Source organism: Orycteropus afer, unplaced genomic scaffold (assembly GCF_000298275.1).
Source record: "Orycteropus afer afer isolate SDZICR_OR568_19922 unplaced genomic scaffold, OryAfe1.0 scaffold00068, whole genome shotgun sequence".
Taxonomy (NCBI): Eukaryota; Metazoa; Chordata; class Mammalia; order Tubulidentata; family Orycteropodidae; genus Orycteropus; species Orycteropus afer.
In genome coordinates, this window is record NW_006921655.1 from 419,561 (window position 1) to 441,731 (window position 22,171).

General features: G+C 39.8%; 2 protein-coding genes across 2 annotated transcripts in view; one reads left to right on the forward strand and one right to left on the reverse strand.

Annotated features, from left to right (window-relative positions):
* Positions 1–5,497, forward strand: part of NDUFAF1 (NADH:ubiquinone oxidoreductase complex assembly factor 1) — a 17,106-nt gene extending 11,609 nt beyond the window's left edge. Inside the window, exons 3-4 of the mRNA XM_007940425.1 lie at positions 1,465–1,539; positions 5,348–5,497. Coding sequence (XP_007938616.1) covers positions 1,465–1,539; positions 5,348–5,497 — 225 coding nt within the window. The remainder of the gene's footprint in view (positions 1–1,464; positions 1,540–5,347) is intronic.
* Positions 5,498–8,077: 2,580 nt separating this feature from the next.
* The window catches only part of NUSAP1 (nucleolar and spindle associated protein 1), a 45,614-nt gene continuing 31,520 nt past the window's right edge, over positions 8,078–22,171 (reverse strand). The window contains exons 7-11 of the mRNA XM_007940504.1: positions 18,158–18,357; positions 16,211–16,368; positions 13,333–13,449; positions 10,385–10,493; positions 8,078–8,171 (exon numbers count right to left, since the gene is read on the reverse strand). Of these exons, the coding sequence (XP_007938695.1) occupies positions 8,078–8,171; positions 10,385–10,493; positions 13,333–13,449; positions 16,211–16,368; positions 18,158–18,357 (678 nt within the window). The remainder of the gene's footprint in view (positions 8,172–10,384; positions 10,494–13,332; positions 13,450–16,210; positions 16,369–18,157; positions 18,358–22,171) is intronic.

Consider the following 22,171-nt stretch of genomic DNA (forward strand, 5'->3'; position numbering starts at 1 on the left):
GAGCATGGGATGTTCTTCCATTTATGTAGATCTCTTATGGTTTCTTGAAGTAGTTTTTTACAGTTTTCTTTGTAGAGGTCTTTTGTGTCCCTGGTAAGATTTATTCCCAAGTATTTTATTTTTTTGGTAGCTATGGAAAACGGTATTGATTTCCTTATTTCTTTTTCAGCAATCTCTTTGCTGCTGTAGAGGAATCCAGCTGATTTTTGGATGTTGATCTTATATCCTGCCATGATGCTAAATCTCTCAATTAGTTCCAGTAGATTTTTGACTGAGTGTCTTAGATTTTCTAGGTATCATTAGTAAATATTTTTGATGAGAATAGCAACCAGATCTATTCTGAGTCATTGGTCCATCTCTGCCCAAGTAGATTTTTCTTCTTAAGTTTCTCCCAGGCAGCTCTAGTAATGTAGTGTTCCTAGCTTAGTAGAAAGGCTCCATTGCAAGGAATAAACACATAAAACCATTTAAACATTAATGGGTGAAGAAAAAAAGAATAAACATCACAGTTTATAACCATCACAGCTTTTATTTATTTATTGGTAATATAAGGGAGTCTTATTTTCTGAATGAGAAGATCAAGCTTTGAGAAGGTTAGCACTGTTAACCTGAAGGAAAATAAGGAAATTTTAGTGATTCAAAACAAATCAGGTGCCCACTCTTCTGCCTGCTGTAGGTTTTTAGTTACTAAACTCAAAAGAGGAAGCTCTGGTAGCGTAGTGCCTAAGGCACTTGACTGCTAACCAGAAGGCTGGCAGTTTAAACCCACCAGCCACTCGGAAGGAAGATGGGGCTATCTACTTCCGTAGTGATAATTTCTTGGAAACCCAAGGGGGCGTCGCTATGAGTCGGGTCCGACTCGATGGCATATAACAACGACAACAACAACAACAAACTCAAAAGATATTCCCCTTGTTTACTTATGCAGTATATTAAGGTCAACTGGTTTGGGATCTTAATTACATCTGCAGTAGGCAAAAATGATAGGTAAAAATAGTATATCAATAATTTTAATTTGTATTTTCCCTAATTGTATGTGACATTGAGTATTTTTTAATCTGTTACCTATTTTATTTCCTTTTCTGGTATTTGTCCACTTTTCTATATTTGTGTTTAATCTTTCAGTTATTTGTAAAATCTTTGTGTTTGAGCTATTAGTATTTAGTCCATAAATGTTACAATTTTTCCCTAGTTTATCCTTTGTCTTTTTCCATCAGGAAGTTATAATGTATACTGTAATATATATCCTTTTCCTTTGGGACTTTTGGCTACAAAGCATATGTTTTTTTCTAACATATTTCATTTTTTCACATTTGTATTTTTGATTCAAATGTAATAACTTGTTATCACTATATATATTATATAATTGTAGAATTAAAGTACTGTTCTTTTACTATTTCAGTTCCATACAAAAGCTTTAATTGTGTATGTTTCAGCTGTGAAGTAAATGGCTTCTTCTTTCAGATTCCTTTCTCCAAGTTTTTCTTCTCTAATCAAGGAAGAATCCGAGATGCCCAGTTCCAGCTTTTGCTTGATAAGGTACCATTTTCTTCCACTTTTCAGTCAGAGCTATATGGTCTTTAGTGAAAGAGAACTGCAAAGACTGTTGTTAGGTGCTGTTGAGTCATCTCTAACTCATAGCGACCTTACGTACAACAGAACAAAACACTGCCCGGTCCTGTGCCAGCCTCCCTATCCCTGCTAGGGGACCTAAGCCCATCGTTGTAGCCACTGTGTCAATCCATTTTGTTGAGGGCCTTTCCCTTTTTCTTTGACCCTCCACTTTACCAAGCATGATATCCTTCTACAGGTAATGGTCCCTCTGACAACGTGACCAAAGTGGGTGAGACGAAGTCTGGCCATTTTCACTTCCAAGGAGCATTCCGACTGCCCTTCTTCCAGGACAGATTTGTTAGTTCTTTTAGAAGTCCATGGTACTCTCAGCATTCTCCGCCAACACCACAACTCAAAAGTGTCAGCTCTTGTTTGGTCTTCCTTATTCATTGTCCAGCTCTCACATGCATATGAAGCAACTGAAAATACCATGGCTTTGGTCAGGCCCACCTTAGTCTTCAAGGAGACATCTTTGCTCTTTAGCACTTGAAACTTTTGCAGCACATTTGCCCAATGCAGTAAGTCTTCTGACGTCTTGACTGCTTGCTTCCTTTGGTGTTGATTGTGTTGTTATTTGGCATCGAGTCAGCCCCGACTCATAGCGACCCCTCCTTGGGTTTCCAAGGTAGTGTCACTAGGAAGTAGGATTGCCCAACCTTCCTTCTGAGGAGTGGCTGGTGGATTTGAACCGCCAGCCTTCTGGTTAGCAGTCAAGTGCCTTAGGCATTATGCTACCAGAGCTCCTGGTGTTGATTGTAGGACCAAGTAATATGAAGTCTTTGACAACTTCAATCTATTCTCCATTTATTGTGATGTTGCTTATTGGTCCAGTTATAAGGATTTTTGTTTTCTTTATATTGAGGTGTAATCCATACAACAGATTGTAGTCTTTAATCTTCATTAGTAAGAGCTTCAAGTCATCCTCACTTTCAGCAAGCAAAGCTGTATCATCTGTGTATCGCAGGTTGTTAATGAGACTCCCTCCAGTTCTGATGCCATGTTCTTCATATAGTCCAGCTTCTCAGATTATTTGCTCAGCATACAGATTGAATAAGTATGATGAAAGGATACAGTGTTGATGCACTCCTTTCCTGATTTTAAACCATGCAGTATCCCCTTGTTCTATTTGAACACAGCCTCTTGGTCTGTGTACAGGTTCCTCATGAGTACAATTAAGTGTTCTGAAATTCCTGTTTTTCTCAGTGTTATCCGTAATTTGTTATGATCCACACAATCGAATGCTTTTGCATAATCAATAAAACACAAGTAAATATCTTTCTGATATTCTTTGCTTTTAGCCAAGATCCATCTCACATCAGCTATGATGTCCCTTGTTCTACGTCCTATTCTAAATCCAGCTTGTATTTCTGGAAGTTCTCTGTCAATATACTACTGCAACCATTTTTGAATTATCTTCAATAAGATTTTACTTACATGTGATATTAATGATGTTGTTCGATAATTTCCACATTGTGTGGGATCACCTTTCTTTGGAATGGGTACAAATATGGATCTCTTCCAGTCAGTTGGCCAGGTAGTTGTTTTCCACACTCTTGGCATAAGCGAGTGAGTGCCTCCAGCAGGGCATCCGTTTGTTGAAACATCTCAGTGGGTATTCTGTCACCTCCTGGAGCCTTGTTTTTCACCAGTTTCTTCAGTGCAGCTTCGACTTCTTCTTTCAGTACTATTGGCACATGATCATATGCTACCTCTTGAAATAGATGAACAAACATCAACCAATTCTCTATGGTATAGTGACTCTGTGTGTTACTTCCATCTTCTTTTGATATTTCTTGTATCATTCAATATATTGCCCATAGAATCTTTCAGTATTGCAACTTGAGGCTTAACTATTTTCCTTGGTTTTTTCAGCTTGAGAAATGCCAAGTATGTTCTTCCCTTTTGCTTTTCTAACTTCAGGTCTTTGGACATTTCATTATAATGACTTTGTATTCTCTAGCTGCTCTTTGAAATCTTCTGTTTAGCTCTTTGACTTTGTTATTTCTTCCATTTAGTTTAGCTACCTTCTGTTTAAGGGCAAGTTTCAGAGTCTCTCCTGACATCTGTTTTGGTCTTTTCTTCCTTTCCTGTCTTTTTAATGACCTTTTGCTTTCTTCATGGATGATGTTCTTGATGTCATCCCACAGTTCCTCATAGCGACCCCTCCTTGGGTTTCTGAGGCAGTATCTGTACAGTACAGAAGTCGATTGCCCAGTTTTCCTTCCAAGGAGTGGCAGGTGGGTTTGAACCACTGGCCTTCTGGTTAGCAGTCAAATGGCTTAGGCACTATGCCACCAGAGCTCCCTGTTTTCTTTCAGGTTCTTGTACTACTTGGTGTTTAATGTACTTCTGTATCCTTCCTTTCAATGCTCAGGGCTTCAGGATTATCTTCTGTATCTGTGTCAATTGGTTTCTCTTTTGTTTGTTGAAGCTTGTCTGCTTGTTCTGCCATCTTACTGCCGGAAGTCCTATGATTTTGTGTTTTACTACGTTGTGTTGAACTTGTTTTTTTTAACTTTAGTTTTTATGGGGATATTTCCTGATTGGATACCCTGGTAGTGTGGGGCCAAATGCTTGGCTGCCAATCAAAAAGCTGGGACCCGCACCCACCAACTGTTTCTTGGGACAAAGATGCCGCAGCCCACCTCCATAAAGACGCGTAACTCTGGAACCCCACAAAGTAGCTCCACTCAGCCTCACAGGGTAGTTACGAGTTAGAATCCACCAGTTTAGCAGGCATGGTATCTTTTCCTGAAAACCACTAGAGGGCACTCTTATCCTTAGGTTTTTCTTCAGTGCTGATTTAGGCATTGTAGATGTGTAATCTTTGGAATTTAATACACAGCTATGAGTCGATGTTTAGCTATTTGCAGACACTGATATAAGTGGTAGGGCTTGACTTTCTTGTGCCTACGATGCTCTCTGTCTTTCCTTCACTAGCACCCTTGCACAGGCTGGCCTATGTTGTCCCACTATGGGCCTTCCCTTCTGTGTCATTGCATGAGTCTGAAGTATTCACCTTACTCTGCTGCCTTTGTTGTTCTTACCAGTCCTTGTGCCTGACTGTCTTGGACCTCAGCAAGATTTAACAGCACTCTTACAGCTCCAATCTGCCTTCACCCCCTCCCAACTGTATGGCCTGTGAACTCCCATGGCTGCTTTGCACTGCCTTTTCTGTGTTCCTTGTTTAGGGCTTTACCCAGCCCTGAGCACTCCCTATATTTCCAGATAGGTTCTTCCAGTTTCTGTGCCGTCCTTGCTCCTTTCTCCTGATTCTGGACCCACTCCACCTCTCCCATACCTCCTCTGCTGTCCAGAGTTACGAGATTTCAGTCTGTGCTTGTTTTCTATTTGTTGTCTAATAGAGTAATTGCTAGGGGAGTAATTGGAAGCCTCCATTCACTTCTGTCATTTTCCATTGGTCTCCTCATACCTGCATTTTATTTTAGCTTGAAAATAATAGTATTAGGGTTCAGAAGAACTTCAGGAAAATTGCATTAGACATTCTCTTGTCAACATAGATCAGAATGGCACTAAGGAGGAGTAGAAGTAGAACGTGAAAAGAAAAGCAGCCTCATACTTCCTCTTATAATTTGCTATAGCATTTGAGAGGTAATTGCTAAGCACCGATAGTGTAAAAACTTGGCTATAATAATCACTTCATGGAATTTGAAAACTTCAGGAATAACATCAATATATGAAATTTTAATAAACTTTTCTATTTTAAATTTAGATCTCTTCTGTAGGATTCACCTTGGCTGATAAAGTAGATGGACCATTCTTCCTGGAAATAGACTTTATTGGAGTGTTTACAGATCCAGCCCACACAGAAGAATTTGCCTATGAAAATTCTCCAGATCTTACTCCACGACTTTTTAAATAAAGAAGATCATGTAGCAGTTTTGTATCACTGTGGTGGTTGTTTGTCTGTCACCTTGGCTGGGCAGCTCGATGTATTCCGCATGATGAGACTGGTAATCAACTCCAAGGTAGAATCTATTGTGAGCAGCTGAGTAGCTGCCTTTGGGTATTTGGTCTGCTTCCAGTATATAAGAAACAGCTTTGGGAATGGTCTCTAGCTTATGGCACGCTTGAACCCTGAATGTAGCCTTGTCACTGTTCAGCAGCCTGCCATACTCTGCTGAACTTGGGGCTTTCAATGGACTTGAATCAATGGCCTGCTGTGTGGTTTGGTAACATCAAGACTGTGCCATTTTATTTGTCAACCTTGGGCTTGTTAGCCTCAGCAGCCAGTAGCTGTCTGAGTGAAGAGATGCCTCTAGCTTCTGTGGGCTGTGAGCAGGAGGCAGAGCTGCAGCCCAAGGTTGAAGGGCTTTGACACAGCCCTTCAAGCCTGGCACTTTGAACTCAAGACTTCTAGCTTCCCAAACTGTAAGAGAATAAAACTCCTGTTTGTTAAGGCCATCCCATTTGTGGTATATTCTTGTCAGAGCAGTACTAGGTAACCAGAACAGTTACTAAACTAAGGGTAATAGCATCCACAGTGACAGATGAAATAAAGTATTCTCTAGTAGTATCAAACCAGTGGCTGGTATGTATTTTCAAAGACAAAGCTCTGTGGTTGCTAAGTGGGCCCAGATGAGAATAACACTGTGTGAAACCAGGCTCTGATTTGTGCTTTAGCTCACAGAATACAAGTATTGATAGAGAAGAACAATGTCAATAATGGTTATTGATTAGAATGTATTTGACAATTACACTGGTTTCTTTTTTTTTAAAATTGTGATTTGGGTGAAAGTTCACAGAGCAAATTCACTTTCCATATAGCAGTTCACATACACTTTGTCTCATGATACTGACTACAATTTACCCCAATACAACAGCTCCCCTCCCACTGCCTCCTGATAGTTACCTCTTCCCTTTGTCCATCCCTCCATGCACTCCTGCCCTCTGAGCTGTCTCCCTATGCATAAACAGCCCTTCTTTCTCCCATGATTGTTCTCTCCAAGGAGTGTGTCTACCTAAGGCAAATGTTCAACTCATGTGCCTGTGTTGTTCGGCTGGAAGCCACAGGTATGGATTCAATTCCAAACCTGAAGGGCAGTTGCTGTTGTTGTTGTTGTTATGTGCCGTCGAGTCGGACCCGACTCATAGCGACCCCTCCTTGGGTTTCCGAGGCAGTATCACCATGGAAGTAGATTGCCCCATCTTCCTTCTGAGGAGTGGCTGGTGAGTTTGAACCACCAGCCTTCTGGTTAGCAGTCAAGTGCCTTAGCCACTATGCAACCAGAGAAGGGCAGCTAGGGGCCATAATCTCAGTGGTTCCACCAAGCTCTATCAGACCAGCAAACCTGGTCGTCCCCCTCCTTTTTCTCCCAAATGATTTGGAGTTTTGTTCCACATTGTTCTCCCTCTCCATCCAGGATCTCCTACATAGATCCCCACAGGGGTTTCTTGATTGATCTGATCTCTGCCTCTTGATAGGGAAATCTGAATGTATTAAGTATCCATAAATGCAGTTGTTGTTGTCATTTGCCGTCGAGTCGGCCCCGACTCATAGCGACCCCTCCTTGGGTTTCCGAGGCAGTATCACTACAAAAGTAGGATTGCCCAACCTTCCTTCCGAGGAGTGGCTGGTGGGTTTGAACTGCCAGCCTTCTGGTTAGCAGTCAAGTGCCTTAGGCACTATGCTACCAGAGCATAAATGCAGTAAGTATAATAAAATCTTACAAGTGCTAAGGGAATACAAAGGAAGGACACATTCACTTCTTTCTGGAGTATGAGTGGTAGTCAAGAAAAGCTGCACAAAGGGTAACTGTAAACTCCTGTTCATTTTGGCTGGTCACCTAAACTGGAAAGGTTATGTTTACAAAGAATGAATCTACCATAATGAGAAAAAATGTTTATTTATGAAAACCTTAAGTAGTATAAAACTCAGAAGCTCCATTTAGGTACAAGAAACATGGATATATGATACTAAGCGACTCTTAGTCTTTTCCATAAATTGAATAAGATGCTGATTTGACAAAACATAGTAATCTTTAAGCAATCTTCAAATTTCCAAATGGTGCTGTATTTTTTTATTTTTTAAATAAGCAAGGCTAGAATGAGTTAGAGCTTTGTTTTTAAGAACATAATGGATGATAGATGGCAGTTACATGAAGTGATCTGAACAAAGGTGCTTATAAGCTTAACATTTTTTGCATAAGTAAAATATTTCATAACCAGTTTCTTTAAGATTTCTGGATTCTGTATACTATACGATGAAGATGTACCCTTTCTGCCCCAGCTTCCCATATTCTTAACCTGTTATTTTCAGCTTTCTAATGATAAATTCTTTTCAGAGATGCAATAGGTGAAGAGCCCACAGACACTATATAAACACACAGTAAATACTACAAAAAACAGTCTGTTGATGAAAGTAAGGAGGACAGCACAAAAATATTTACAGAAACAAGAAAAAAGGTTCAGAATAATGGAATATTTATAGAATGTTAAATTACTACTCTGCCACTATAACAAGGCCTCTTCGAGCTCCCAAAACCTTTGCTTTCTTCTCCTTTCGTTCTTGCTCACGTTTCTTCCGTTGCTCTTCCCTAAAAGGGACAGGTCACGAGTTAGGCTCTGGTGAAGCACTACAATAGACACTTTAATGCAACTATTGCTGGGCTAATAACATCCAGCACATTTGTGTAGAACACTCTCAACAGGACACTGTGCTTTATCATAATGTTCTTGGAAGATGGCTATGCGCATAAACTATTGTTGTGTAAAGGTCTAGAAACTGTTATTTTCTTTTTTGTGTTAATTCACCATTCTAATATCAAACAAGGATATGAACCAGAAGGTACCTTGGCAGTTGAATACAATCACTGTACTTTGTTTTAAAATGAGAAATCTCTACCTTTGGAAGTCAAAGGTCAATCTAAAATATCACAGTTGTCTAGTGAAAGTTCTGGAACTAGAACCAGGGTCTCCTTATTCAAGTGACGGTTTTGTATTTCTACATACAAACCCCCCACCCCCATAAAAAAAAGAAAACAAGAGCCCAGGATAATGTTATCTTAAGAAACATAGTTGTAAAGCTATTTTGATGGCAGCTGGACAATGATAGGTAACCCCGTATCAGGAAAGTTCCAGGCAGAGAATCTGGACTAATCCAGGTCCAGCGGCAGCCCAGGACTAGCTGTAGTTTAGCCTGGTTTTCATCCTGATGGAAACCTCTAAGGACCATCTTGGCATCTCCTCTAGTAAAGGGCAGGAATTCAAAATGGTTCTTTCAGGTTCAGTCATGGCTGATGAAGTAAAATTGTAATGGAACTGAATTCATAAAAACGTGGGTAAAACGGAATGGGAAAAATTATGAGTTGATGCTCTGCTAGAAACTTAATTTCCCTCTTAGAAAACAAGGGGAGCATGCATGTTGTATAGCAAACCCAATCTCTTCACTGCAAGAGTCAGTAACAGCTGTGTCCCACTCAAAAGATGGTGGCCAACTGCTTCTTTGAATGTGTGTTGCTCTCCATGGTCTTGGCAAAAATCTAATCTCTCACATCAGGCTCCTGAAAAGGCTCCCTAAAGGTCTTACAAGTCTCCCATTCCAGGACACTGACCAGTGATTTTTCCCATTCTGAGTGTTGTTCTGCTTCACCCAAATCTTAAAAATTCATGTCTGTTGGCCATGACTGACCTAGTTTGAACCAGCCCTGGTGTAGGGCCGTGATACCTTAAAATAAGCCAGGTTTCTTGAGAGTGAAGAACTGACATCTACCTGGTGGTGCTGCTGTGTGGTACAAATGGTTGACAGCCCAGCTGCTAACTAAAGGTTGGTGATTAAGCCCATCCAGAAGTACCTCAGAAGAAACGCCTGATCTATTTCCAGCAAATCAGCTATTGAAAACCCTATGGAGCACAGTTCTACTCTAACTCACATGGGGTCACCATGAGTCATAATTCAATTAATGGTAATTGTTGTTATTTGCTAGAGGAATGAACAAATCTGTCTCAGAGGAAGTAGAGCCAGAATGCCCTTTAGAAGCAAGAATGGCCAGAATTCACCTCTTGTACTTTGGCCATGTCAGAAGGGAGAAGGATACCATGCTTGGTGGAGGGTCAATGAAAAAGGGGAAGGACATCAATGCGGTAGACTGACACAGTGGCTGCAATGATGGGCTCAAGCATGGCAACAATTGTTAGAATGGCACAAGACCAGACAGTGTTTCATCCTGTTGTACATACAGTCACTATGAGTCAGAATCAACTTGACAGCACCTAACAACTACATACCCTAGGCACTTGAATGGTGTCTGGAAGTATATCGCTTTTTTTTTGGCAGACAGGTCATACAAGAGGAATGCTCTGAGTTTGGGTCTTCTGTATCACCTGTGAAGCTTTGGAAGCAACACAAGAGGCTTGTGCCCCACTCTCCAAACAAAACCAAACTCACTGCCATTCAATCGATTTGACTTACAGCGACTCCTCCTTGAGTTTCCAAGGTGGTATCTCTACAGAAGCAGATTGCCCAATCTTCCGTTTGAGGAGTGGCTGGGGGGTTTGAATTACCAGCCTTCTGGTTAGCAGTCAAATGCCCTAGGCACTATGCCACCAGAGCTCCCATGCCCCACTCTAAACCTATTGAACCAGAATCCATTGTGGAGGGCCTAGGTATTTGTAATTTTAGAAAGTCCTATAGGTGATTCCATTTCTAACCTCAGGATAAGCACCACTATTGCTAAGACTATCCCTCAGAGATTCTGTTTTCATTTTTAAAAATTAAAACAATTAGACGGATGGATAATTATGTACTCACTTGGTCTGGAGATGAGGTTGTTTGTAAGTTTTCTTATGGAAGCTCACTCTGCTTACATGTTCATTCAGAGAATTATTTTCTTTAGATTGCCCCCATGGTTTCAGCTTTCCTAATTTAGGACAGAGACAGATTTAAGAAGATTCTTGTATTTATGTTCCAACTTTATTTTCTTAATCTGCTTGCTAGCAACATTTATTGACATTTGCCAGTGTATTCTCTATTTCAGTTTCACATTCCACAGATATAAATTGTATGTTTCCTCTAAAAACATAAACATGTTCTGTTTTTAAATAGCTCTACTGGCATAGTGGGTAAGGCAATTGGCTGCTAACCAGAAGGTCAGTGGTTCAATCCCACAAGCTGCTCTGTGAGAGGACAATGAGGCAATCTACTTTCATAAAGATTTACAGCCTCAGAAACCCAATAGGGTTGCTATGAGTCTGAACTGACTCAATGGCAGTGAGTTGGGTTTGGAGTAAGTTTTGGGAAGTCAGAGAAAAAATTATTTTAATACTGTATCCAACTATACTATACATGAAAGTAAGCCATCATAGCCAAGTAGTTTATCCTGAGATTTTAAACATATTATGTTTAATATTAAAGCACTATTTCATCTGTGTAGTTTGCTATTACTATTAACCTATTGGAATATTTTTGAAATGGAGTAATTTTTTGGTTTTAGAACTGGGACCAAATTTCCAGCTATTATTTTTTATTTATATATAGTTTATGAAATATGTTTCCAAGGACCAATGATTTCTATTTGCAGTATTTCTCATTTTATCATCCTATTATTTGATTCTTTCAATAAACACTGAAATTCCAAAACAATAAACTAAACTCACTGCCGTCAAGTCTGTTCCGACTCATAATGACCCCTCCTTGCATTTCTGAGGCGGTATCACTATGAAGTAGATTGCCCAGTCTTCCTTCCAAAGAGTGGCTGGTGGGTTTGAACTGCCAGCTTTCTGGTTAGCAGTCAAATGCCTTAGGCACTATGCTAACAGAGATCCTAATGAATGAAACTAGTACTACTTATTTCTTTCTCATAAAATGGAAGTAACTAAGTATAGGACATAAAAACAGTAAGGAACACTAATGAAGCTTTTTCATCCAGGTTTTCTAACATCAGTAGTTAAGTGGTGGTCAGCATCATTGAGTACTTGGTATGTGCCAGTGCTATTGTAGATGCTGGGGGCACAACAGGGAACCAAACAGGCAGAATCTCTGCCCTCTTGGGCTAACATTCCAATGGTAGAGACAGTAACATAAGGTCAGGTGGTGCTAAGTGCTATGCAGCAATGTAAAATAGGGCAAGGAAATAAAAAGCAATTGTGGGAGGCAGGGAGAGGAGAGAAGGCCTCTCTGAGGTGGTGACAGTTGGGTAGATGCCCTAATAAAGGAGGAAGGCATGCTATACAAAGGTTTGTAGGAAGAGTGTTCCAGGTAGAGTAAAAGGAATAGTAAGTTCAGAAGCCCAGAGGTGGGATGTGGTATATTTGGTGAAACACCACTGTGGGTGGAAAAGTGTTAAGAAAGGCAATGAAGTTGAGAGAAGAGAGATGGGAAATCTTTGGAGGTTCAAGCAAGGCAGTGATGTACTCCCATTTGTTTTTAAATTGTAGTGGGACATAGAGGCTGTTCTAGAAGTGCAGGTGAAAAGTGGTGACGTGGACCAAAGAGGGTTGCAGTAGAAGGGTGAAAAGTGGTCAGATTAAAGATCCATTTGAAACGTGGAGTTGAAAGGACTTGATGGACTGCATATGGGGTCTGATGGAATGTGAGAAGGAAAGGATAACTCCTAGGTTTATATCCTGAACAACTAGATGGATAGAGGGACATTGTCACAGATAGGAAAGACTAGGTGAGAAAGAGTGAAAGGTTGGGGTGAGAAGTAGAGAGTTCTTTTTTTTTTTAATTTTATTAGTTTAGGTTTTTTTTTTTTTTTTAATTGTGATTTGGGTGAAGATTTACAGAGCAAATTCACTTTCCATACAGCAGTTCACATATACTTTGTCTCATGACATCGACCACAGTTTACCACAATGCAACAGCTCCCCTCCCACTTCCTCCCCATAGTTACCTCTTCCCAGGGTCCATCCCTCCATACTCTCCTGCCCCCTGAGCTGTCTCCCTGTGCATAAGCAGGAGAGTTCTTTTTAAAGTATAGTTTAGCTGACTTTTACCTATAAATAATTCAGATTTATGTTTCATTAACACTGACAATTTTAAAGAATAAACTCTTGTTAAATAAGTGTAATTCTTTTAGGAAGTTTTTTGTTTTAAAGTCATTTCAGAAGCACTGAAAGATAGATTACATTGTTGTTGTTGTTATGTGCCGTCGAGTCAAACCCGACTCATAGCGACCCCTCCTTGGGTTTCCGAGGCAGTATCACTACGGAAGTAGGATTGCCCAACCTTCCTTCCGAGGAGTGGCTGGTGGGTTTGAACCGCCAGCCCTCTGGTTAGCAGGCAAGTGTCTTAGCCACTATGCTACCAGAGCTCCCTGATTACATTAGGTATTGATATTTTAAATGGATATAAGATTACTTCAATATATGCCCAAGAGTGACAACTACTGATAAGTGTCCCAGGTGGTTCTTGACTTAGGAACCTTTCAAAGCTGTAAAGAAACCATTCATTTACTGAAAAAAGACTGCACAGGCTAACTTTCAAGTTTCTTGATTTTGGTTTAAATTTTATAAATTCATTGTAGTAATACTGGTTGGAAGTTTTTGATGAATAAAAATGGAAGTGAATTCTTTAATATTTAATTATTTCATGGATAGTCTTTTCAACCATGGATTTGTCTTTGTGGAAGAAAGGGCAGGGATTCTAGGTCATCAAATGCATGGCTTAGACTGAGTCACTGGAGTTTTTTCATACCCTTAAATGCAGAATTGTTTAAGTCTTTGGCATGCCTTGTACTTCAGAACACCCCCACATACCTTTGTGTGGCTCATAGGTGAGGGGACGAGACAAGCTTGCTTTGAGATCAAATACTGGTTTCTTATTGGAGATGGGAGTGTGCACTGCCTCTGCTGTCAACTTGAAGGGCGTAATAACTGAAAAAGGAAAACCAACAGCTTTGTTAGGAAAAGGTAAAAAGACCTGGCAAACACAGTTCTTATCAAAGTATCACTTCTCAGTCTTTATGAATAGTGTGAAATAGTTGTGAGGTAAAAAGGAACGAGAAAAAGGGAGAAAACAAAACTGAGCAGATTGAACCCCTGTTAGAAGGACTTCAGAGCCCTTTCTCAGTATAAGGTTCTGTGAGGACTGCTGCTGAATGACTTGCAGCCCTCTGTGAAATGACAGGCACATCTGAGATGAGTTCACTATCCATTAGTTATCACCACGCTCCTTTCTTCTTTGTACTGTAGTATGATTTGGAATGTTACATGGCATATCTGCTTGTTGATACAGATAAGGTTAAGGAGTAGGGTGGGGTAAGAGAAGTCATTTAGAGGAGGAACCCTAAAATTTACTATTCCCTCTGCTGGGACCCTCTCCTGAAGTTTAGTTGTCAGTCCCACTACTCAAATTTTTAAAGTAGGTCTTTAAGGCATGAAAAAATCCTCAGTCTCCACACTGTTATCCCAACAATGATACTCTGCTTTAGTCCAAATCTCCTGTTGGATTTCTCTAGTCTCAGGGGACCTGGCAAGCCTGTCACAGTAATCAAGGCTCTTGACTCTGTAACATTTAATAGGACTCTCAGGCAAACTTTGACATATTTAGGTCTAATATAGGCCTCATGTTGGTTACGTTGTCTTAAACCCTCACATTGCTATTGCAATATTCTCTTGAAAACCACCTATGCATTCACTGTAGGTGATGATAAACTAGATAATGTGTGTAGAAGAGTATCTGTATGGCTTATTCTGGCTTACACAGTCTATTACTAATTAGTGTTAACATTTACTCTGAACTTGTGGTCTAGGGGTTCTGTTACTTTCTGAGTCCTACAAACCACTCACAGGCTGTACTGAATACCTGTGATCCTCCTAATCTCTGAGTCCTAGAAGGGGCTGAGTGGTCTTCAAGGAAGGTACCACCTCATGACCCCTTTTGGACAAGAGGGATGCCTTGGGCAGATTTCTATTTCTTGCTTTTGTCTTTGGCCTGAATCTCACCAGTATAAAATGAAAACTATTCTACAGTAAGGGAGCTTAGGTGGCATAGTGCCTAAGGCACTTGACTGCTAACCAAAAGGCTGGCGGTTCAAACCCACCAGCCACTCCTTGGAAGGAAGATGGGGCAATCTACTTCCTTAGTGATAGTGCCTCATAAACCCAAGGAGGGGTCACTATGAGTTAGGTCCGACTTGACGGTATATAACAACAACAACAACAACAACAATGCTATAGTAAAATTTTTGCTTTTGTAGATATGGAGAAGCTTTAGGGAAGCAGATGTACTTAATTTCAGGAAGTTCTTGGAGGACATTATGTTGAGTGAAATAACTCAATCACAGAAGGACAAATATGATATTAGTCCGTTACTGTGAAAGTCAAGGAACGATTTACACATGGAAGGAAATTTTCTTTGTTGGTTACCAGGGGTGGGAGGGTAGGGTAGGGAACACTGTTAGATAGGTAGAGATAAATATTGATTTGGGTAAAGAGAAGGACAATGTACCAAATGTGAGTGATCAACATGGTGATGTTGAGGAAGAATAGGGCATAGGTACATGGGAGGTGCAGACAATAAAGATGAACCCTTTTGCACATACAGGATTGCATTGTCAGTGAAGGCAAACACGGGTATACAGGTGGATAGATGGGTGGACAGGCTGAATTATTAGGTATGTCTATGCAGCAGGGAGTGTACCTAAGATCATGTATAGGGCTGGCAGACAATGGTTCTACAAGTATATTTGTATGTTCTGTAAGAATTCCCAGGGGCATAGTAGAGCTGACTAGGGACAACGTTGTAGTCACTTCTTGGTCACAGCCAGCTACCCAGAGGGAGTGAGTAGTTGAACCTGTGGGCTCGGGACCATAGTCGCAGGGGACATCAAGCTCAATTGGCATAACAATACTATACAAAATATTGTTCCACCTCCTACTTTGGCAAGTAGCGACTGGGATCTTATAAGCTTGAAAGCAGCCATCTAGCTGCAATGATGGGTCTCTCTTCATCCAGAGCAAGGAAGAATGAAGAACCCCAAAGATTCATGGAAAGAATTAGTCCTAGTGACTGGTATACCATATGATCCTCAGCCTATACAACTATGAGACCAGAAGAACTAGATGGTACCTGGCTATCACTGTCAACCACTCAGAGGAGGATCTATGTAGGAGATCCTGGATAGAGAGGGAGAACAGTGTGGAACAAAACTCAAAATCATTTGGGGGGAAACAAAAAATAAGGGGACCAGGTTTGCTGGTCTGATAGAGCCTGGTGGAACCACTGAGACTTGGCTCCTAGCTGCCCTCCAGGTCTGGAATTGAACCCACACCTGTGGCTTCCAGCCAAACAAAAGACAGGAATATGAGTTAAACATTTACCAGAGATAGATACATTCCTTGGAGAGAACAATCATGGGAGAAAGAAGGGCTGTTTACACACAGGGAGACAGTTCAGGGAGCGGGAGCACATTGAGGGATGGACACAGGGAAGTATTAATTATCAGGAGGAAGTGGTAGGGGAGCTGTTGCATTGGGGTAAATTGTAGTCAATGTCATAAGACAATGTGTGTGTGAATTGCTGTATGGAAAGTGAATTTGCTCTGTAAACTTTCACCTAAATCACAATTTAAAATAAATAAATAAATAATTTCAGGAAGCTATAAGGCTGAAAGATGAACCAGAAGTGTTTTACCAGCAGCAGGATCAGCTCTGGCAGTCTTCAATTTGTGAGTCCCGAGCACAGCTGGCTCTTTTGGGGTATTCCCAGATATGGTCGTATGTGGAGACTTTCTGGCTGGGGTCTTGGTCAGTGAGCGTTTATGCTCATTATCTTTTGTAGCAGCTGAAAACCTAAATGGGATAGTAGAGTACAAGACATGAGTGCTTGTGTTAAGCTTATAAACTAAACCACCTGACCATCATTAAGCAGTGAAAGGGCTTCAATCAATACTTGTTATGTGAATGAAAATCTTTTACAGAACAGATGTGTTCTTCCTCCTCCTGGTGACAACAAAACAAAAGGAATGGGAGATTGCTATGTTACCTGGCCGATAGGAAGAAATCTTACACCTCCCTAGAAGAATATCACTCACTTGCATGGAACACATAACAAGCCTATTCTCTACTTATGGCACATTGTCATTCATAAACGTATTTCTTTCATTGATTGTCTGTTGTACATGTTCCCTACATTTTAATACCTCTGAAATGGGAATATGTTTTGCAATTGGTAGCATGTCATAGTTAACTGGAAATGTTCTCCTTGATGGTTCATAAATTAACAGTGAGTCTTAAATCAATAATGTCTTATATTTAATGAAAATTCTGTGTGGCAAATATAAACACACATAAGGTTGGTGGAAAGGGTAGTAGAGAGGAACTTCTGGATTTCTAACTAAAGAATTATAGTAATATATATATATAAAACTATGTAATATAAATACAGTTATATGGTGATCCTGAATCAATACCCTCAAATTCTAATGACTAGTCAAAACTAATGACTCTACTAGAGTTCTGATAATTAGATGAGTTAGAAGTGCTGCAAATGCCAGTCTATTTCTCTGAAGCAAGGACTAACCCCTCGACTGTCATATTCTTAAAAAGTGTTCAATAATATCAGTCTTGCTGTTATAGGTATTACCTATTCTAAGCTAACTCAATAAATAGAACTCTGAACTTTAAGAGTATTTTTAAGTTTTAAAAACGTTAGATGATTATATTTGTTGGGCAAGTGCTACCATGCACCAGCTCTATTAGATGCTTCAAGTGACCTTAGAAAGGAGAGAAGAAAAATTTGGCAATTAGAAGAGAGGAGTCTGGTGATCTACATCTGTGGAGAGTCACAGCTGAGGACTACCCTGATGTCTGGAACAGCACAGCAAAGAAAGCAGAAGGGATCAACAGGTCATGTGGTAACTATGATAGAAGGTATGATAAGTTTGGTACTTTAGGAAGAGTCAGATTTTCAGTTCACTATATTGAGAGATTCTTTTGTAGGACTTGAGCTTCAATTCTGAATTTAAGTAATTGAAAAACAATTTTTTTAAAGATATCTTTGTAGCTATACATTAATAAAATGAAGAGTATCCACATACATCTTATTTCCTATTTTTAGTTATGAATCAAATGTGTCCATAGGAAAGTTGGGTAAAACAAGAAAACCAAACACAAATTTAAAAGGAAAAAGATAAAAATTTATGAAAACTGTTTCCTGATCTCAGTGTTTTTGATCCTCTTTTTCCTTCTTTATCACGTTCATTAAAACTTACTCTACGTTAAACATTTACCTCAAGTAGACACACGCCCTGGAGAGAACAATCATGGGAGAAGGAAGGGCTGCTTATGCACAGGGAGATAGCTCAGGGTGCAGAAGAGTATGAAGGGATGGACACTGGGAGGAGGTAACTATGGGGAGGAAGTGGGAGGGGAGCTGCTGCATTGTAAATTTTGGTCAATGACATGAGACAAAGTATATGTGAACTGCTGTATGAAAAGTGAATTTACTCTGTAAATCTTCACCCAAATCCTAATAATAATAAAAAAAAACAACCTTACTCTACATAGTCCACCTGACCTGTCTAAAGAGCACTAAAGCTCTGAAATCTTGCCCCTGATTATACCAGAAGCACTTGTTTACCTGACATTCATTTTTGTTGCTGACAGTACGTAGGGCTTGGCTGACCGCTTGGGACACAAGATGCTCCGACTTGCAGTGCCTTGAGACCGACGTTGTGAGCGCCGCTGGCTGCGGGGAGTGCAAGCCACCGAGGGCCTTCTTCTAAGGGGAACAGGAGTCACCACTGGAGTCACGACCACTCCCTTGTGAACAAGCTGCTCCTCAAGAGAGGGAAAAGCACCAATTTTAAGCCTGACCTCTCACACAGTACTGTCTCCGTGGCAAAGTACAGAAGAGTGCTCCTGTTTGTCCCTTGTTTCCTCCCCACTTTTAACTCCATGTATCGTCCCTGTCCCCACTACCTCATCCTGTAGTCGCAACCCCCCCAACTGTATTGCTATGGTGATTCTGATGTTACAACAGTAAGTTCTGGTTGTGCTGAGTAATATGTTACAAGAAAGCCTTCCCCAATTGCCAGGTACTCAGGCATTTTCTAACTAGAGAAAGGAGGTGGCCAGAAGAGAAACTGTTTAAAATCTAAAAAGGAGAATAAATAGATTGTCTTGGAAATATGGTACCTTTTATAGCATGATACAGAGTTTATTACATGCAAAATATTATATAATTAGTTTGTGAAACCTATAAATAATTCTACCCCTCATCCCAAATAATAATAAAGAAACTAAAGTAAAGAAAAAAGCAAGGGAGGGAAAGAAGAAGGAAATGCTCCCTTTGAAAATGCTGTGAAGGGTTCCATTTAGGTTATCTTGTTTTAGTGACTGTCAATGCACAAAGAGTAATAGAATGTTTTACTATCATTAATCTAAGATCTGTTGTAAACAGAAGAAATATAACTTCATTAACTGACAACAGAGATAGGACTACTGAAACTGATTGTGGAAAGCCTCAAGAGATATACAGAGGACAGGGAGAGAGCCTTCCTCTACAGACAGACTTCTAGCCTCCTAAACTGTGAGAAAATTTCTGTTTACTAAAGGCACCCACTTGTGGTATTTCTATTATAGTAGCAACTAAGAAACTACGACAATATACAAGCAGAAGAGAGTACAATGTTAAGATACAAATTTAAAGCCAAAATATTCAGTAAATTTACATCTTTACCATAAACTCAGAACATGGTTTGGTATATTAAGCCTACTGTATGTGTGTTTGTATATATATATATATACACACAATTTTTTTTTTTTTTTTTACTTTTATTGTGGTGAAAACATACAAGACATTCTCCAATGTAACAGTTTCCCCATTTACTGCTCGGGGACATTTACAACATTTTTCATGTTGTGCGACCATTATTGCCATTCTTTTCCAAAATAGTCCACCACCATTAACCATTAGCATAAACTCAATGTCCTGCAAACAAGCCTCCCGTTTCCCCCTCCCTCTTACCCCTCATAACCATTAATAGTCTTAGACACACACACACACACACACACACACACACAGACACACACACATACTTCCTTCACACACAACCCCCCCCACCAACCTATCTAGGAATTAAGCCTCTCCTCTCCTCCCATCTCTGGTAACCAACAAAGAAAGTTTCCTTTCCTTCCATGCATTAACTTTTCCTTGACTTTTTACAATAGTGCTCTAATACAATATTTGTCCTTCTGAGATTGACTTATTTCACTCAGCATAATGTCCTCCAAGTTCTTCCACATTATGTGGTATTTTGCAGATTCTACATTATTCTTTAGGGTTGCAGATTCCATTGTGCTTAAGTACCACAGTTTGTTTATCCATTCCTCGGTTGATGGGCACCTAGGTTGTTTCCATCTTTTTGCTACTATTGGTAGTAGTGCTGCGATGAACATAAAACCAAATAACCTAACCGCCGAGTTGAATCTGATTCACAGCGACCCCTCTTTCGGTTTCTGAGGGGTTATCGCCACAGAAGTAGATTGCCCAACCTTCCTTCTGAGGAGTGGCTGGTGGGTTTGAACCACTGGCTTTCTGGTTAGCAGTCAAATGCCTTAGGCACTAAGCCACCAGAGCTCTTGCCATGAACATGGGTTTGCATATATCTGTTTATGTCCTGCCTGCCACTTCTTTAGGATATATACCTGGTAATGGGATTGCTTCTGTTACATTTAATCACACCTTTTGTGCCTTCCTCTGTTTTTCCCCCAAAGTTCCCACTTTTCACACTGTCTTCTATTAGCCTGCTTGGTGCCATGACTGTCATCAGCGCTACAGCTTTGTTTCAGCAACTTAAAATGTGTAAATGCCTCCTATTTGCACTGGGCATCAATCTTTCTGATGGTTTTGTCAGGTAGGATACTATTACTGCTGACTCTAACTCATTTTGTTAGCAATGTATCTATTCACTTTCATCCCCCTTTTATTAGCAATAAAAATCCTGCTCTAACAAAGCAAAGAACTAACTCACTCATACCATACACAAAAATAACCCAATCATAATGGGCAAAGGATTTGAATGGACATCAAAGAGGGCATTCAAATAACCACCAAATACATGAAAAGATGCTCAATGTTATCAGCTATCAAAGAGAACCAAATCAAAACCACAATGAGATACCATTTTAATCCCATTAGGATGGTGAAGATTAAAAATAAAAAAAATAAAAATAAAAAATGTTGGTGAGGATATGGGGAAATTGGAATCCTTACCCATTTGTGGTAGGAATGCAAAATGGTACAGCTATTGTGGAAAACAGTGTAGTGGTTCCTCAAAAAACTAAAACAGAACTACCTTATGATTCAGCAATTCCACTCCTAGGTATATATGCAAAAGACTTGAAAGCAGAAACTCAAAGTCTTGTATTGCCAGTGTTCACTGTAGCACTATCCACAATACTGAAAAAAAAACTGAAAACAACCTTAATGCCCATCAGTGAACAAATAAATGGATAAAGAAAATGTTTTAAATACATAGAATGGAATACTACACAGCCACTAAGAGAAATGAAGTCTTGATACATGTTAGAATATGGATGGATCTTGAAGACATTATGTGGAATGAAATAAGTCAATCAAAATAGAAAAATATTTTATGACCTCACTTTTATATAAAGATAAGAACAGGCAAATGTATAGACACCAAAGTTTGTCAGTTGGTTACCAAGGGCAGAAGGAAAGGGGAAAAGAGAGGTTATTGCTTACAGTGATGGAAAAAACACACTGATTAAGGGTAGAGTTGTACAGCCGATTAATGTAATTACTGCCAATAAGCTGTATACCTATAAAAAGTTGAATTGGCAATAGTTGTGTGATAGATTAAAAAAACCAAATGTGTAATACAACAACAACAAAAAAGAACAGCTGCTGAGGCTGCTTATGCACAAACACCTTAAGGGATCTGGTTACTTGACTGGAGGTTTAGGGCCATAGTTTCATGGGATATCCCAATTAACCGACCTAATAACATGTTTAGTGTTCCTTTTCTACCCCATGGTCCCCTGCATAATGCTTAGGATCTAAAAAGGTTGCATCCAAGGCCCAACTGGTCTCAATTTGCCTGAAGTAACAGAGGAAGAAGGAGAGATAGGAATAGGAGGTGTTCTCTAAACCTGAAACCAAAAATATCACCTGAAGTGTTCTTAAAACCAGATAGTAATTTACCTTAACTAGTAAAGAATGTCTGCCTTAAGCACTGTATTTTAAGAACTATATATATGGGATCAAATTAAGAACATCAACTCAAAAAATTAGATAGGAAACTTAGGGGGCAGTGAGTTTAGGTTAATAGAGGAGGAACAGCTCAGTTAAAGAGAGTGGGAATGGTTACATAACTTGAATGTAATCAGTGTCACTGAATTGTGTACACAGAAACTGTTGAATTAGTATATGTTATATGTTCTCTGTATATTTTCAACAATAACAAAAATAAATTATAAAAGAAAACCCTGAATCTTGGGGGGTTCCGGCAAGATGGCGGACTAGGCAGAAGGATTGCACAGACCCTCTTCAACAAAGAAAAGGGAAACAAATTAACACAGACACAGAAGATAATCTTGGACCCCTGAGCCTTGAAGGAAAGGATGCAGA